The sequence below is a fragment of the Pongo abelii genome, chromosome 20 (genome assembly GCF_028885655.2).
Source record: "Pongo abelii isolate AG06213 chromosome 20, NHGRI_mPonAbe1-v2.0_pri, whole genome shotgun sequence".
Taxonomy (NCBI): Eukaryota; Metazoa; Chordata; class Mammalia; order Primates; family Hominidae; genus Pongo; species Pongo abelii.
This window is the reverse complement of record NC_072005.2, coordinates 2005101-2021668: the sequence shown is the minus strand read 5'-3', so window position 1 is coordinate 2021668 and position 16568 is coordinate 2005101. Positions and strand designations below refer to the sequence as shown.

General features: G+C 59.3%; 2 protein-coding genes across 3 annotated transcripts; one reads left to right on the top strand and one right to left on the bottom strand.

Annotated features, from left to right (window-relative positions):
• Positions 1 to 80: 80 nt before the first annotated feature.
• On the bottom strand, positions 81 to 12446 carry SF3A2 (splicing factor 3a subunit 2). 2 transcript variants are annotated; one of them, XM_063719853.1, is made up of 10 exons: positions 7195 to 7657; positions 5726 to 7056; positions 5398 to 5560; positions 4207 to 4278; positions 4043 to 4089; positions 3264 to 3373; positions 2018 to 2067; positions 1798 to 1938; positions 1055 to 1123; positions 81 to 950 (listed from the first exon to the last, which is right to left on the bottom strand). In XM_063719853.1, the coding sequence occupies exons 3-10, from the start codon at positions 5521 to 5523 to the stop codon at positions 192 to 194; spliced, it is 1374 nt and encodes a 457-aa protein (XP_063575923.1). In that variant the 5' UTR covers positions 5524 to 5560; positions 5726 to 7056; positions 7195 to 7657; the 3' UTR covers positions 81 to 191. The 2 variants fall into 2 exon arrangements, with proteins under 2 accessions (XP_063575923.1, XP_002828453.3); XM_002828407.5 differs by lacking the exons at positions 5726 to 7056; positions 7195 to 7657 and adding an exon at positions 12187 to 12446.
• A 359-nt stretch (positions 12447 to 12805) lies between these two features.
• Positions 12806 to 16248, top strand: PLEKHJ1 (pleckstrin homology domain containing J1). Its single transcript, XM_002828408.6, has 6 exons — positions 12806 to 12949; positions 13122 to 13189; positions 13284 to 13350; positions 15156 to 15246; positions 15335 to 15398; positions 15512 to 16248. Exons 1-6 carry the CDS (start codon positions 12856 to 12858, stop codon positions 15575 to 15577), a joined length of 450 nt encoding a protein of 149 aa, XP_002828454.1. The 5' UTR covers positions 12806 to 12855; the 3' UTR covers positions 15578 to 16248.
• Positions 16249 to 16568: the final 320 nt, after the last annotated feature.

Here is a 16568-nt window from a genome sequence, read left to right as displayed (position 1 = left end):
CTCGGGGATGGTGCTGTGCCTGGCACTCCCACACACACTGACACAAGAGGGCGGCGCTGCAGACATCAGTGCGCTCAGGGTTGGGGGAGGCTGTTTAATGAGCGGGGGGGCAGTACAAAAGAGCAGCCTTCTCTCAGTGGGAAAAGGCAAGAGCACCTGGCGCTGGGCTTGCTGGGGGAGGGAGCAGCTTCTCAGTTGGTTGGGGGAGGGGGAGGTATGTTCCCTGGGCCTTCGGAGGGGAGTGGGGGCCTCAGCATTGGGGGCATGGGAGTTGGGGGGTGTACCCCAGGATTTGAGGGGTGAACTCCAGGAGGCTGAGGGTGGACCCCAGGAGCCGACGGATGGACTCCGGGAGGTTGGGGGTGAACCCCCGGGGCCTGAGGGTGCATCCCTGGGGCTGGTGGGTGCACCCCTGGGGCCTGAGGGTGAACGGCGGGGGCTGCTGGGTGCACCCCCGGGGCCTGGGGGTGAACCCCTGCTGATGGGGGAGGATGGACCCCAGGGGCTGGTGGGTGAACCCCAGGGGCTGGTGGGTGGACTCCAGGGGCTGGAGGGTGAACCCCGGGGGCTGGAGGGTGGACTCCGGGAGCTGGGGGGTGGACCCCAGAGGTTGGGGGGTGGACCCCAGGGGCTGGGGGATGGACGCCAGGAGCTGGGGGGTGGACCCCAGATGCAGGGGGATGCACCACTGGGGCCGGGGGGTGGACCCCTGGAGCTGGCAGGGGTAGCTGGGGTGGTCCCGGGGGCCCTGAGGGCGCAGGCCCCGTGGGGGGCATGGGTGGCAGAGGCAGGCCTCCTGGCGGGGGCGGTGGCAAAGACTCAGGTAGCGGTGGCCGAGGGGGCAGACCGTTCATCAGCGGGGGTGGAGGCCGCTTCACCCCAGGCGGGCCGGCGGGGAGGCTGGGTGGAGCCGGGGGCTTCTCCATCTTAAAGTGGAACTGGAGAAAGAACTAGAGAGACGGAGAAAGGTTCAGCAGGCACGGGTGGGGCTAGGGCAGGGATAGGGCCGCCAGGGCTGGGTGGGAAGGAGCCAAGCTCAGGACGAGCCACTCACCTGCTTGGTCTCCCGGTTCCAGTGTGTCCAGAACTTGCCTTCCGCCTTGTCGATCTCTCTGCTCGGCACCTGGGAGGGCGGGGGAGAAAGAGGGCTCCTGGTCCCTGTGACCTCAGGGCCACCATCAGGCAGCGAGCCCGAGGCACTAGCCTCCCCAGCCCGGACTCTACCCTGGGAGCCCAGGAGAAGGCTGGTAAGACTTCCGTGGGGCACAGGCTTCAGTTCTGGAGTGAAACAGACCTGGCCTCAATGCTAGCACACTGCCGGCCCCTCCCTGGGCAGTCACTGTTTGTATTATTGGTTTCCTGATGGCTGCCCTGTCCAGGCATGGGCACAGGTTGTAGGAAGCCCTCCAGCCCAGGCATGGGCACAGGTTGTAGGAAGCCCTCCAGCCCAGGCATGGGCACAGGTTGCAGGAAGCCCTCCAGCCCAGGCATGGGCACAGGTTGTAGGAAGCCCTCCAGCAGCCGGGCCCGGGAAGGGAGGTCACTTGCGAAGGCCTCATAGGCCTGGCGCTCAGCCCTGCTGGCCTCCCTTCTCGTTGGCCCAGTGGAGCCCAAGCAGGCCCCTCCCGCAGAGCCCAATGGCAGAGGTGCCCTGCCCGGCCTGTGCAGACCCTTCTGGCTCCGACTCAGGGCAGGGGCCAGGGGACCCTGCAGCCCGATAGGTGCCCTGCCCGGCCTGTGCAGATCCTTCCGGCTTGCACATCTCAGGGGGCCCGGGGAACCCCGCAGCCATGCTACCTTGAAGGCAATGGTCTCATAGGGCTCGGCGGCCATGAGCAGGTACTGCCAGCGCCGGTCCGGAGGCTCGATCCTCTGCTCGTACGCAGACATGAAGCGGTGGCGTGGCATGATGCCCTCGGCGATCTCAGGGTAGTCAATCTGCAGGGACACAGCCAGGTGGCAGTGCCGCCTCTCGGGTGCCTTTGGCCGCCCCCCACGCCCAAGTCCCTGATCTCACCTGGAAGAGGAGGCTCTGCTGGCCCATCTCCGAGTCTCTCTGCTTGGTCACTGCAACACAGAAGGCTCTCAGGTCCCGGCTGCTTGTCCTCTCTGAAGCTGAGGGACCTGGGGCGGGCTAATGCCACCCACTGAACGAGGGCGGGACCCCAGGGGAGGCCCTGCAGCTCTGGCAACTGCCAGACAATCTCCGCCCAGGCTATGGGATTCTGGTATAGATGAAGGCACAGGTGCGCCAGAGCTGAGCTACCTGAGGAGTCACTCAGGCAGGGACTGAGGGTGGTGCTCCTTTGTCTCAATCCCCAGAGCCCTTCACCAGGGGTGCTGGGACACCACCCAGCAGGAGTCAGGGCCACTGGGTAGGGAGGGGCCCTCAGCACCCTGGCGCTGGGATTCGAGTGGGGCCGCCTGAACAGGGCCGACACCATGTATACGGTGAGCAAGAGACAATGCCCTTCCCACCAGAGCTCAGCAGCCTAGACCCTGAGAATGGCTGCTGGGCAGCCTTCCGCCCAGCCACTCTCCATGCAGCCTCAGGCATGCACACTCACAAGCCCTCCACCACCTCACTGTCCTGAGCCCAAGCCCAGGACCTGTCAGGGCCTCCCCACCAGGAGCCTGCAGCTCTAGCCGCCCTCGCCCACCCGGTGCACCTGCCCCGGGACCTCTGCCCTGCAGGCTTCTGTCTAGAGGCCAGGCACACAGGCTGTCCCCACCTTCTGTAAAGAACACTTGCTGGGTAGCGTGCCCGCCTTCCTGACCCCTATGGACACAGGTCTCTATCTTCCACCCTGGTCGCTTCCCCGACTTTCTGAACCAGGTCACCTCTAGCCATTCCCACTGCTGAGGGTCCGGGAGGAGCCGCCTCTAACAGCCGCTTCTCCCTGTCCTCCTTCAAAGGCTTCAAGGTTAACCGGAGGGATGTGCCAGGGCTCATCACACCTCCACTTCCACTCTTTTGCTTGGCAAGAATTCCCAGAAGCTTCCACAACAACCGGACAGGAGGGCACAGACTGTGGCTCAGCTGGGAAATGGGCCGCTGGGTGAGACGGGTGCTTATCGGGCACAGCCTGACAGCTCCCAGACACAACGCCAGAGGCTGCAGGTGGGTGAGGGACGGCCACCAAGGCCAGAAAACAGTGGCTCAGGAACGAGGGTATCAGGGCTGCGCCTCCTGCACTGGAGCCTAAATAACCCATTCATGCGGCGGCAGCGGCTGTGGCCGGCCACGCTCCGGGCAGACTCACCTTTGTAGCCTGGGCGGCCGATCTTCACAAACTTCTTCACCTCCACCTTGACCTTCTCAGGCGCGGGCTGGGCAGGGGCCTCCTTGGCCTCCTTGGCTGCTCGCCGGGCCCTGCGGGCAGGACGGACGTGGTGCTGGGACCCCTCCACACACAGGCACCAAAGCCACGGGCCCAGGTGCCAGGAGCCCCCTGACCTTGGAGCTCACTACAAGCTGAGGGATGAGGAGGGCCAGGGGCCTGGGAGGGGCCCTGGGGTTTGGCTGAGGACAGGGATAGGACAGGCATGTTCTCTTCCTGTCATGCTCCTCACTGTCCCTGGCTGGGGCCCTTCCAACAACTCCATGCCTCTTTTCCCTTTTTTTTTTTTTTTTTTTAAATAAGACAGAGTCTCACTCTGTCGCCCAGGCTGGAGTGCAGTGGCAGCATCTTGGTTCACTGCAACCTCTGCCTCCCAGATTCAAGATTCTTCTGCCTCAGCCTCCATAGTAGCTGCAATTACAGTGTGTGCCACCACGCCTGGCCTAATTTTTGTATTTTTAGTAGAGAAAGAGTTTCACAATGTTGGCCAGGCTGGTCTCGAACTCCTGACCTCAAGTGATCTGCCCGCCTCAGCCATCCATGCCTGTTCTCTAATGCTCCCCAGAAAGCATACTCCAGCGCCCAGGGATGCTCAGGCCAGGCTGGCTTCCCGGCTGTGGAGCAGTGGCCCATGAGGCTCAAAGAGACTTGAGCCGACGGCTGCTAGAGCACCAGGCATCAAAGGGACATGAGGTACTCACAGGTTGGTCTGGTGCTTCTTCCCCTGGGTATGTGCCAGGTAGCTCCCCTGGAGTGGAAAGGAAACACGCATGACTCGAGGCCAGGGGGACAGACACAGGCAGGTCCCCCTGATGTCAGCCACTCAGCCCGCCACGAGCCATCCGGAGCCAGGCAGAGGCCGCACCTCATTGTTGTGAAGCGTCAGGCAGAGCTTGCATTCATAGGAGCCCAGGTGGTTCTTCATGAAGTACGGGTCCTGGAGGGGAAGAACAGGTGCCCGTTAGACAGAAGATCGAGGCCTGCTGCGGTCAGGGCCCTCAGAAGTGGGATTCCCTTTCTGTAGAGACACGGAGGCAGGACCCCCTTTCTGTAGAGGCATGGAGGCAGGACCCCCTTTCTGTAGAGGCATGGAGGCAGGACCCCCTTTCTGTAGAGGCATGGAGGCAGAACCCCCTTTCTGCAGAGGCATGGAAGCAGGACCCCCTTTCTGTAGAGGCATGGCTGTCCCTGACAGTGGTCAAGCGTTTCTGAAAACGGGGGATCCAGCGGGAGGCCTTTGTGAGCACGGCTGTCACCAGCTGGGGCTGTGGCTCAGGCTTCGAGCAGTGGGGGTTCCACAGGGAGCCCCCGGCACCACCTTCCTGGTGGTTCTGAGTCAGAGGGAGGCAGAGTCAGGACAGCACCGCTGGTCACTCCCGAGGCGTGGAGCCGTCCGCTGCCCACGCCACCACGCCAGGGGTTGGCACAAGGCAGTCACAGGCCCAAGAAAAGCAAATGGGCTACACTGAAGACCCAGAGACTCGCCCATCTGCAGGCCCTAAGCCGGGGCAGCTGGGCGCACACTTCTCGTCTCAAGACGCTGGAGTTCAAAGTCTAACTCCACCATCTGCGGCTGTGGCACCCCCTCTACCCATGACCTCATCTGGAAGACAGGGACAGTAACAGAGCCCTTGCCATAGGCCAGGCCCGTGGGGCATGTCAGAGTAAACAGAGAGTGCTCCAGCCCCGATGTCCATGGTGCTGAGGGGACCCCGCTCACCCCTGCCTCTGCACAAGCTAAAATCAAAGGCTGCCCTTCACCACATCTAGCTGGACTGACATCAGCTCTCCCCACTCCCAGAAAATGAAATGATGCAAAACAGAAGGCTTTGGACAGAACAAAACATTTCCACATGGGACTCAGAGCCACAGAGGGTCTGATCTCTGGGGTGGACAGACGGGAGCTGTGGCTGCTCGGGGGCAACGGGAGCGTCTAGACACGGGGCTGCATCGCCCAGCCTGGGCGGAGGCCCAGGAAGAGCCTCTGGCACCCTCTCCAGGGCTGCCCTGGAAAGCCCAGCACCCACCACAGGCGGCTGCATGGTGGCTGGCCCACCTTGTTGATGTCGATGGTCTCCAGGGCCAGCTGCCGGAGGCGCTCCCTGCGGTCACGGTTGCTCTCGGAGGAGGAGGCCACACCCCCGCTCCCGGTCTTGCCCCCGGGGCGATGCTGGAAGTCCATGGTGATGGCCTTAGGGCTTTAGCAGACCGGGAGACACCTGTGGAGGCCAAGAGGAGAGTGAGGAAGATGGCTCAGAACTCGGGGCTGCTGCTGGGACCTCCCTTGGCGGGCTGGGCTGGAGCCCGCGAGACTGCCCCTCACCCTGCACTCCCAGCGCCAGCCAGGGTCTAACCAGCCCTGAGGGGGCCACCCCATAGCACACCCAGTCTCTTCCAGGAGGTCGAGGCCCACTGTGGACAGGCACAGACACGAGGAAGCTGGAGCCCGTCTCCAAGTGACCGTGCATGAGGGATGGAGAGGAAGCCGCTCCAGCCCAGAGTGCCAAGGCCTGGAGACCTGAAATGGCAACAGGGAGCCCAGAGAAGGCATAACGGGAAGACAAGACCAAGATCTCACAAACGAGTCACCACCTCCAGGAAGCCATCCCGGACTGCCCAAGCCCCTAGTGTTCACGCCTTTCTCTGAACTCCCTCTCTGGTTGGCTACGCTTACTTGTCCCAACCTCATCTCCTAGGCTCGCTGTAAATTTGTTAGGAGGTGAGGACACTGATCTTCGCATCCTCACTGGGTAATACCCGGGAGATCGGCCACATCTGCTTGTGGCGCAGGAGGGCCCTGCTGAGTCCCCACCACCCTCTTCCTGACGCAGGCCTCTGCCACGGTCTCCCACGCCCTTTCAGGCTCTGTGCAAACCCGAGTTCCAGGCAGCCTCCTCTCATCTCCTGATAGTCTTCCCCTTGCCTGCTCAACGTTGGCCCTGGGCCCTGATTTAAGGGCCTTGGGTGAGCTCAGAGAGATGGGGCCCATGAGACTGAGTGAATCATTGCCCCCCAAAGATATCCACATCCTAATCCCTGGGACCTGTGAACATGCCCCCTCATGGCAGAAAAGGGGTGTGCAGGTGGGCTTGAGGATCTTAAAACGGCAGGTGATCCTGGGTGACCTCGTGAGAGGAGGCGGGAGGCTGAGAGTCAGAGAGGCTGCGCTGTGGCTGTGAACGGGGAGGAAGGGGCCCTGAGGAAAGGGACACAGGTGCCTCTGGACGCTGGGAAAGGCAGGCAACGAGTTTTCCCCCAGAGCCTCCAGAAGGAATGGAGCCCTGTGGACTGTTTGGACTCTGACCCCAGAACCAGAAGCTGATATAGCCATGTCATCTGAACTACTTCGTCTGCAGTGATGTGTCACAGTGGCTGCAGGTGTGCAGGGGCACGCTGAGGGACAGGCCACAGTGGCCGCAGGTGTGCAGGGGCATGCTGAGGGACAGGCCAGCTGTGCTGCTGACTTGCGGTGGGGCCTGAGGTCACCCCTTACTCTATGGGGGCCCAGGACCCCTCCCCAACCAGTTTTTATTCCCTGGGCAAGTTTATGAAAATGATCAAGCATGGTAACTGGTGAGGTGGACCTCCCAGCTCACTGCAGTATCACGGCTGCCCCAGCAGAAGTTCAGATGTCACAAAAGCCCACCTAGAGATGCCCATTTTTACATGTTGTCACGTAAACTTCGAGAAACCACCACCGTGACCATCGCCATCCCTTCACAAAACAAAGAACATTTCAGTGTGAAAAAGGAGACTGTGACACCAGAAGGACTGTCCTTTGCCGGGAACGCCACCTTCTGGCCCCAAGGAACCCTCCCCGCCTTGGGCTTCTTGGCCACGCATTTTTCAGGACCAGGGAGAACTGCATCCTCTCCGTGCTGGCGCCGTCAGCCGCAGCCACACCAACTCCTACAGTCCCTGCTGCCACAACAGCTTACAGCTGCCTGGGAGGCTCTGTCTCCGGACGGCCCACAGGCGGGCAGGATTGTGTGGGTGCCACCCGGACAGGTTCATGAAGTGCCTTGTTTTTCTCTGGAGGACATTCAAGCATTTCCTGGTCAAGTGACATGAAACTCACATCAGGGGACGTGCGTGAGGAGCCCAGCGAGCAGCCTCCCACCAGGCCGCAGCCGCACTTGCCCCTCCACGCAGCACAGAAACCACAGTCCTCCACGCATCTCAGCACCGAACCAAGCCCTCGCCGGGGGGAACGTGCGAGAAGGCAGGGAATCAGCCTTCTTTCACGGATGCACTCCAAGAACCCAGGAGGGGCCTGGTGCTGGCAGGCACTCCCACACACAGATCTCGGGGAGTCATCAAGCGCTCCCCTCTCCCAGGAGGACGAGCTGTTCCTTTCGTCATGAAAGAATTCAACAGCATGCGAACGCCCTGCTTGTCCCGTCGTGGCCTCTCCTGGACCACACCCCACTCTGAGGCTGAGCTCTGCCATCACTGGTCTCTACCCCCAAGCCTGCGCTCTCCACAGCACCCACCCTTGCGTCCTCATGGCCGGCAGAGAGAAGAGCAGAGGGCGGGACGTGTCTGCGGACGACCCAGGGCCCAGGAGGAGCGGAGCTCAGCCTCAGGAGTAACCCGCACTTTGCTCCTCCATGCGGGAAGAGGCAGCGCAGCTTCTGGGGCCAGGACAGGTGCAGATGGCCACAGCAAGAGCCACCCATCTATCTTGATGTACTTATTTCCAGTCACATTTTAGTGACATTTCCAGAACGTTCTAATGACCCAATGGCTGGGAGGACTTGGAAAAGGAACTTAGATGGCAAAATGCTAACAAAGCCAAGAGTTCAGATCTATCTAGGGCGAGCCAAGTTACTTCTTAAAACTGGCCAGACAGAACGCCCCAGCGGCCAGCGGCTGGCTCAGGACACAAGCTCCAGCTGTCACAGGGAGCACCTGTGGAGTCTGGCCCACGGAAACCTAAACCCAGACCAATACTCAACCACTCACCAAGTAAAACTCTGATCTGAAAACCAGAAACCATCCAAACCCAAGCCATCACAGCCACCGAACACCCACACTGTCCCTCCCCAGCAGCTGAAATGGGGCAGCACCCCGGGGAAGGTCCCGCGCTCCGACCCCCCACGACCCTCAAGCCTCCCCAGCAGCTGAAATGGGGCAGCACCCCGGGGAAGGTCCCGCGCTCCGACCCCCAACGACCCTCAAGCCTCCCCAGCAGCTGAAATGGGGCAGCACGCCGGGGAAGGTCCCGCGCTCCGACCCCCCACGACCCTCAAGCCTCCCCAGCAGCTGAAATGGGGCAGCACCCCGGGGAAGGTCCCGCGCTCCGACCCCCCACGACCCTCAAGCCTCCCCAGCAGCTGAAATGGGGCAGCACCCCGGGGAAGGTCGCACGCTCCAATCACCCATGACCCTCGAGTAGATCAGAACTTTATTCCCAGAAGAACTGATATAAAAGGGCCTCTGGAGTTAGAGAGACAGGCCCAGCAGAGCAAGGGGGTCCAGGGTCAGGCTGAAAAGAGGGGACTGAATCACCACCTGCCGACTGGGCAGCGGGAAGTCTGGCGGCCCAGCACGGATGCCCCCCACCCACGGGTAGGCCAGGAGTCTTTTCCGGGGAAACAGCGCCAGAGGAAGAATTCTCAAATACTAACATTCAGGGTCCCCACACCTCAAAGAAAAGGCCCGCTCCTTGCCAGGCCACTGGGCAGTTGGCCTCCCTGGAAGAGAAGTGGCGCTCACACAGAGCTGCCGGCCGCTTTGTTCTTAAAGAGAAACACACGCGTCGGAGAACAAAGAGACTGATGGGAATCCCAGTAAGAGATCGCTGACACCCTCCTTCATTATGGGGGAAGCCATTGCACCACAAACCCAGAACAGGACGCTGAATGATAATAAGTTGAATTAAAACAAAAAGCCCTTGAAAAATACAGACGGGACGATCCAAACAAAAAATTCCATACCAGAGTTGGAAGCTGAGCCAAACAAATCTTTCATAAAGGAAAGTCAAAAGTTAAAAAAACAGGAGGAAAAGCAAGAACCTAGAGGACATTCCAGAGTGAGAACTGAAAAAACACCCAACAAAATAAAACAGGAAAAATATTATCACAAAAATAACAAAAGAACATTAACAAGAAAATTAAAAACAAAAACAAAACCCAGGACTAAAGGAACCAAACAGTCCAGATACCAAGCACGCACCAGGATCAGCAAATAAAAAGATCCCCGGTAAATGGGGAAATCAGGAAATTTTACGACACCAAGGAAGATGTTAACCTTCTACGAGACAGAAACACAACTGACCAGAAAAAATCAGAAACCAGCGTAGGAACTATCTTTTGAGAACAGCACTGAAAACAATGCTTTCACAGTTCTGAGCAAATACAGATTTTTTTTTCTCTCTCTTTTTTTTTTTTGAGATGGATTCAAGCTCTGTCGCCCAGGCAGTAGCGATCTTGGCTCACTGCAACCTCCGCCTCCCAGGTTCAAGCGATTCTCCTGCCTTAGCCCCCCGAGCAGCTGAGATTACAGGCACATGCCAACATGCCTGGCTAATTTTTATATTTAGTAGAGATGAGATTTCACCAGGTTGGCGAGGCTGGTCTCGAACTCCCAAACTCAAGTCATCCGCCCGCCTCGGCCTCCCAAAGTGCTGGGATTACAGGCGTGAGCCACCACGCCTGGCCTACAAATACAGATTTTCAATCTAGATTTTTATACCCCATCAAACTTCTAACTATGAGGGTAAATAAACTCATTTTCAGACAATCAAGGACTTCCCCCACCCCCGAAAAAAATCATCTGTTTCTTCAAAAGCTCCCATAAGTTTCTGCTCTGACAGCATGAAAAGGAAGAGACGGCCACACTGGACACAGAGGTCAGCACAGGGGAGCAAGGACAGGAAGCTTTGGGACAACAGCTCCACTTTCAGGTCAGAGCACAACCAGTCCCATTTGGAGGAGGAGAATACGGGGGTCTTGGAGGGAAGTGGTGAGGGGAGATCAATTTATTTAAACCTGTGCAAAATACAACTGATAGGTGTGTGATGTGGGAGCTTTGTGGGGAAAAAAACAAACAGCAGGTAAAAGAAAATCAGGCTAATGGTAAAAACAAAGTTAATTAGCTTTAAGGGAAGATAGAATGGTACAAGAAAAGCCCAGTTGAACATATTACTTGTTTTAGCAGCCAACAATATTTTGCCTCTTATTTAGAAAACACAACCAATGACCAACTATGCTCATGACATAAACTCATTCAGGATATAGAAGGTGAAGGTGCAGTGGGTGCATGGAAGGGAGAAGATCTCAAAAGTCGTGACAAGAAATCAGCAGATGATGTCTACAAATTGATAAATCCACGAAGAAGTCTGTTACTTACTAAGGTAAAGATCAGGGGACAGCCTGGCCAACCTGGTAAAACCTCATCTCTACAAAAAATACAAAAATTAGCCGGGTGCAGTGGCTCATGCCTGTAATCCTACCACTTTGGGAGGCAGTGGTGGGTGGATCACCTGAGGTCAGGAGTTCGAGACCAGCCTGGGCAAGATGGCGAAACCTCGTCTCTACAAAAAATACAAAAATTAGCCGGGCATGGTGGTGAGCACTTGTGATCCCACCAGGTGCTCGATCGAGAGGTTGAGGCAGGAGGATGGCTTGAGCATGGGAGTTTGAGGCTGCAGTAATCTGTGATTGCACCACTGCACTCACTGCAGCCTGGGTGACAGAGCAAGACCCTGTCTCAAAACAAACAAAAAACCGATGACGACCAGGGGAAATGAGCTTAAGAATTGAGGAAAAGTGGCCTCCGGGACCTGGGACTAGACCATTGAGAAGAAATTAGTTTTTGGTGCCAACACCGTTCTCTCCTTAAACCTAGCAAACAACCTGTTTTCCAGAGCTCCCCCTGGCTGTTTGGTGTTGTCCAAGGATACACAAGAACAACGGTCATAGCGGGGTGCACCTGCAAAATGGGGCCAGCTAACGTTTTCTGGTCGCCTTTGGCATGATGTTGAAGCCACCACTCCCGTTTTAAGGGAACTGAGGCTCACAGGAGTTACATCACAGAGCCCCAGTCAACTAACAGGTACAGATTAGCATGCAGAAGCGTTCTCGGCTACAAGGAAGGCGGCCCAAAAACCATTTCAGCCGCGATCCCGATTCAACCCCAACGAGTCTTGGTTGTTTCTTTTTTATTTTGTGAAACAGGGTCTTGCTCTGTTGTCCAGGCTGGAGTGCAACGGCGCAATCACAGCTCACTGCAGCCTCGACCTCCTGGACTCAAGCCATCTTCCCGCTTCAGCCTCCAGAGTAGCTGGGACTACAGGCGCGCGTCACCAACCACGCCTGGCTAATTTTTTTTTTTTGCAGCGATGGGGTCTCGCTATGTTGCCCAGGCTGGAGTACAGTGGTGGGATCATGGCTCACTGCAGCCTCGACATTCCGGGCTCAAGCAATCCTCTCGAGTAGCTGGGCCTACAGGCACAACCACCACTCCTGGCTAATTTTTTAAAATTTTTTGTAGAGATGGGGTCTCGGTGTGTTGTCCAGGCTGGTCTCGAACTCCTGGCATCAAGCGATCCTCCCGCCAAGGCCTCCCTGAGCAGTGAGATTACAGTCGTGATCCCCCGCGCGCGGCCTCCCAACAGGAGTTTGGAAATAGAGTTCCTAGCGGGCCCGACACTCCAGGCCCGCCCAGCGCGGGGCCTCAGGATGCACAGGGCCGGACGCTCACGGGAGGAGGGAGGGGAGCGACGCCGCCGCCCGCCCCTCGGCCCGCGGCCTGTCGCAAGTGCCTCTCTCCTACGTCCGCTGTCCCCCAGGGAACCCCCGGTCCGCGTTGGCCACCGCCCTCAACCGCCTCTACTCCTCACCAGAACCCGAAGCCGCGTTATTTCCTCCTCGATCCGCCACCTCCACGACTTCGTTCGGCGCACGCGCATCGCGGGCAAAGAAAGCACTTCCGGGGCAAATGGGGCGGGCCCTCTGATGTGCGCATGCCCGGCCCACCCAGCGGCGTGAGTCAGAGGGTCCCGAGGCGCGAAGGAAAAGGCTGGAGGGGGCGGGGCTGAAAGCGCCGCCTGGAAGGCAAACTGCGCGTGCGCACAACGCTTTCAATGAACCCTCGGTCCGCTGCGGCCGCGCGGGGCCAGCTTTCGCGAGGGGGCGGCTGACACTCGCCGGGAGACGTTATCGCTCCCTCCGCCTGCGCCTGGCCGCTCTAGGAAGGGGTGCCAGCCATGGCTGGGGTGCCTTGATTCAGTTCCACCTTGGTCCGGTTTATTTCAGTTTAATGGTTATGTAACAACGGTCCGTCTCTCCTACCAACTGGTACACCGCCCACCCCCCGCCAGGCCAGCAGCCACGGGTCGCCAGCGCCACGCAGCGGAGATGGGAAGCATGGCCGGCCCAAGGTGCGCAGGCGCACTAGCCCTGGCGGTGCTTCCGTGTCTGCGCCGTGAGACATTTTTGGCGCCGGCCCCAGCGTGAGCGGGGACGGCGGCCGGGAGGGCGAGGCCCGGGTTCCCGTTCCCCGCGAAGCCATGCGGTACAACGAGAAGGAGCTGCAGGCGCTGTCCCGGCAGCCGGCCGAGATGGCGGCCGAGCTGGGCATGAGGGGCCCCAAAAAGGGCAGCGGTGAGCGGGACCCGGGAGACCGAGACAGTGCCAGGGGCGGGAGGCCGGGGCTAGGGCCGGGGTCTGGGCGGGGGTGTGCCGGAGGCCGGAGTCCGGGTCGGGGCGCCGGGGGCGGGAGGCCGGGGTCCGGGCGAGGGCTGCCTGCGCCCCTGAGTGCGCGCTGTGCCCGCAGTGCTGAAGCGGCGTCTGGTGAAGCTGGTGGTGAATTTTCTCTTCTACTTTCGGACAGACGAGGCCGAGGTAGGGGCGTCCCGGGCGCGCGGGCGGGTCCCAGGCTGGGCCCCGCGGAAGCCGGATGCTCACCGCCCCGTCCCGGCGCCCGTGTCTTCCCCAGCCCGTCGGAGCCCTGCTGCTGGAGCGCTGCAGAGTCATCCGGGAAGAACCCGGCACCTTCTCCATCAGTGAGTGGGGCCAGGGAGGCCAGCGGCGCCTCCCGCAGCTCGGGGCACCCGCAGCGCCGCACTGTCCTCTCCCCAGGCGCCCAAGGTCTCCTCTGTGTCCCCAGCCTGGCGCCACCCTCCCCAGACACAAGAGTGCATTGTCTACGGGCAGCTCAAGGTCAAGTTCTCCTGGCGGGCACCACCCTTCTCACCTGCAGAGTCCACTTAAGCTTGGGTCCCTCCCAGACTCTGCTCTTGCTTCCCTGTGGGCCAGGCTGTACTCACAGGGCAGATGGGCCAGCCCCACCCAAAGCGTTTCCCCAGCTGCCAAGACTAGCATGGGGCTAGCATTGTTATATGGCCCCGGGCTGGAAATCCCAGGTGGGGGTAGGAGGAGTGAGAAGGGGGTGTTCTCCTGGGTCTTAAGAGATTCCCTTGTGCGGGGAAAGATGGAGTCCCTGCTAGTTTGCCCAGAGTGGCTTTCAAAATTCCACAGGCAAGGTGCCTTAAATATCAGAAACATTCTCTACAGTTCTGGAGGCCAGAAATGTTAGATGAAGGTGTGGGTGGGGCCGAATCCTTTTTTTTTTTTGAGACGGAGTCTTGCCCTGTCGCCCAGGCTGGAGTGCAGTGGCATGATCTTGGCTCACTGCAATGTCCGCCTCCCGGGTTCACGCCATTCTCCTGCCTCAGCCTCCCGAGTAGCTGAGACTACAGCCGCCCACCACCAAGCCCGGCTAATTTTTTGTATTTTTAGTAGAGACAGGGTTTCATCGTGTTAGCCAGGATGGTCTCGATCTCCTGACCTTGTGATCCGCCCACCTCGGCCTCGCAAAGTGCTGGGATTACAGGCGTGAGCCACCGCGCCCAGCCGGGGCCGAATGCTTCTGAGGCCGAGGGGAGTCTCCCAGTTCGTAGTGGTGGCCAGTATACTCCAGGTTCCTTGGCTTGTGGAAGCGTCACCTTGTCCTCCCTGCATCACGTCTGTGCCCACATTTCCCCTTTTCCCCTTCCACACAGACGCCAAGCAGAATTTAGGGCCTACCCTGACAACCCCTTTTTACTTTATTTACTTATTTTTTTAGACGGGGGTCTTGCTATGTTGCCCAGGCTGGAGTGCAGTGGTGCAATCTCGGCTCCCTGTAACTTCTCCCTCCCGGTTTCAAGTGATTCTCCTGCCTCAGCCGCCCAAGTAGCTGGGATTACAGGCGTGCGCCATCATGCCCAGCTAATTTTTGTATTTTTAGTAGAGACGAGGTTTCGCCATGTTGGCACTCCTGACCTCAGGTGATCCTCCCGCCTCGGCCTCCCAAAGTGCTGGGATTACGGTCTTGAGCCACTGTCTCCCGCCCTCTTTCTTTTTGAGACGGGATCTCTTGTTTCCCAGGCTGGAGTGCAGTGGCGTGATCACAGCTCCCTGCAGCCTCAACCCCCTTGGCTCAAGCGATCCTCCCACTTCTGACTCCGGAGTGGCTGGGCCTACAAGGCCCCACCACCACACCTGGCTAATTTTTGTTTTTGTAGAGATGGTGATTTTGCCATGTCACCCAGGGTGGTCTGGAACTCCTGAGCTCAAGCAATCCTCCCACGTTGGCCTCTCAAAGCGCTGGGATTATAGGCGTGAGCCACCGTGCCCGGCGACCACCTCATTTTAACTAGTTTATTTGCAAAGACCCTATTTCCATACAGGGTCACACTCATGGGTTCTGGGGGTCAGGACATGAACGCATCTTTGTGGGGGCCAGAGGAGGGACAGTTATGGGCAGTGGCAAGAGGAAGCTGCTTGTGGCTGTGGGTAGGACCGACCGCAGGTGTTCCCTCCCCAGGCTTCATCGAGGACCCTGAGAGGAAGTATCACTTTGAGTGCAGCAGCGAGGAGCAGTGTCAAGAGTGGATGGAGGCTCTGCGTCAGGCCAGGTGGGGCCAGGCAGTGGTGGGCACTGCTGGGGTGGGCACAGCAGCCGTGCAGAGCAGGCATCTGACCCCATGCCACCCTTTTCCCCAGCTACGAGTTCATGCGGAGAAGCCTCATCTTCTACAGGAATGAAATACGGAAGGTGACGGGCAAGGTGTGTGCAGGGCTGCAGAGGGCTGGGGTGGGGCTGCAGGTGGCTGGGGTGGGGCTGCAGGTGGCAGAAGCAGTCCTCCGGCCCTGGCTCATGGCCACCCGTCCACCCCACAGGACCCCCTGGAACAGTTCGGCATATCCGAGGAGGCCAGGTTCCAGCTGAGTGGCTTGCAGGCATGAGCGCAGGGCATGGCGGTCAGCGTGCAGCTGGACAGGACTGGCCCTGCCCAGCCGTGAATCGCTTGGCGATGCCTGGATTTGTTTTGTTTTGGTTTTTGGGTCAGGGTCTCACTGTGTTGCCCAGGCACAGTGGTGCCACAGCTCACTGTGACCTTGACCTTCTGGACTCAAGTGATCCTCCTGCCTCAGCTTCCCAAGTAGCGGGGGTCACAGGCATGAGCTGCCACACCCGGCCATCACACCTGGATTTTCAGTGGGAGGTTTTTGGTTTGGAGACATCCAAAGCCTGAAGCCAGATGGGTGTGGGCAGGGGCTGCATTTTATGAAACTGCCCAGCAAGCTGCCCTCCCTGAGGCCCCAGGATCCACCTAACTGGCCTGGCACCTGGTGCCACATGCTGCTGCCAGGATATGCGCCCTCCCACAGGTGCCCCGCCTGAGTTGTGTGCATCCAGGACCTGGCGAGCCCCTGGGCTGGTGGCATGGCTCCCCTGCCCCGTGCTGAATGAATGTACGGAGCCAGACAAAGCTGTGAATGGCATAGGGGCTGAGTCCCCCACCAGCTGTGAATTCTGCAAACAGGAGGGCCCTGGCTGTCTGTGCACCTGGGGAAGTGGCTGCCCTGGGGCCGGGGTGCTTGTTCTGTTCAAATAAAGGTACCTCTTCTCCACACTGGATGGCGGTGAAGTGAAGGAGAGGGGAGGGGCAGCCGGGGAGCCCCCACCCAAGGGAAGTAAGGCTCAGGGTCCTGAGAGGCAATGGCTGGACCTCCTGCACTGAGGGGAGAGCTAGAACCCCCAGCCAGGACAAGTGGAGGCTGGGACCCAGGCCTGGGGAGAACGGGGCTGCTGTGTGGTATCAGGAATCCTGTGGTGTCCTGGGGTCCCGCCTCTGGCATTCACGGGCCCTCCCGGAGTGTGGCTGGGGCCTGGGCCGGCTTTGGTCCATCCGATGTGAAAAGGACTTTGCCGATGTCATTGGGGTCGCAGATC

Excerpts from the sequence above, each read along its gene's own strand:
- SF3A2 (XM_002828407.5), bottom strand. The coding sequence starts at position 5,523 with ATGGACTTCCAGCATCGCCCCGGGGGCAAGACCGGGAGCGGGGGTGTG. Across the intron at positions 2,068-3,263 it reads CGGCCGCCCAGGCTACAAAG|TGACCAAGCAGAGAGACTCG; the intron begins GTGAGTCTGCCC and ends TCTGTGTTGCAG. Across the intron at positions 951-1,054 it reads GGAACCGGGAGACCAAGCAG|TTCTTTCTCCAGTTCCACTT; the intron begins GTGAGTGGCTCG and ends CCGTCTCTCTAG.
- PLEKHJ1 (XM_002828408.6), top strand. The coding sequence starts at position 12,856 with ATGCGGTACAACGAGAAGGAGCTGCAGGCGCTGTCCCGGCAGCCGGCC. Across the intron at positions 13,190-13,283 it reads TTCGGACAGACGAGGCCGAG|CCCGTCGGAGCCCTGCTGCT; the intron begins GTAGGGGCGTCC and ends TGTCTTCCCCAG. Across the intron at positions 15,247-15,334 it reads GAGGCTCTGCGTCAGGCCAG|CTACGAGTTCATGCGGAGAA; the intron begins GTGGGGCCAGGC and ends CCTTTTCCCCAG.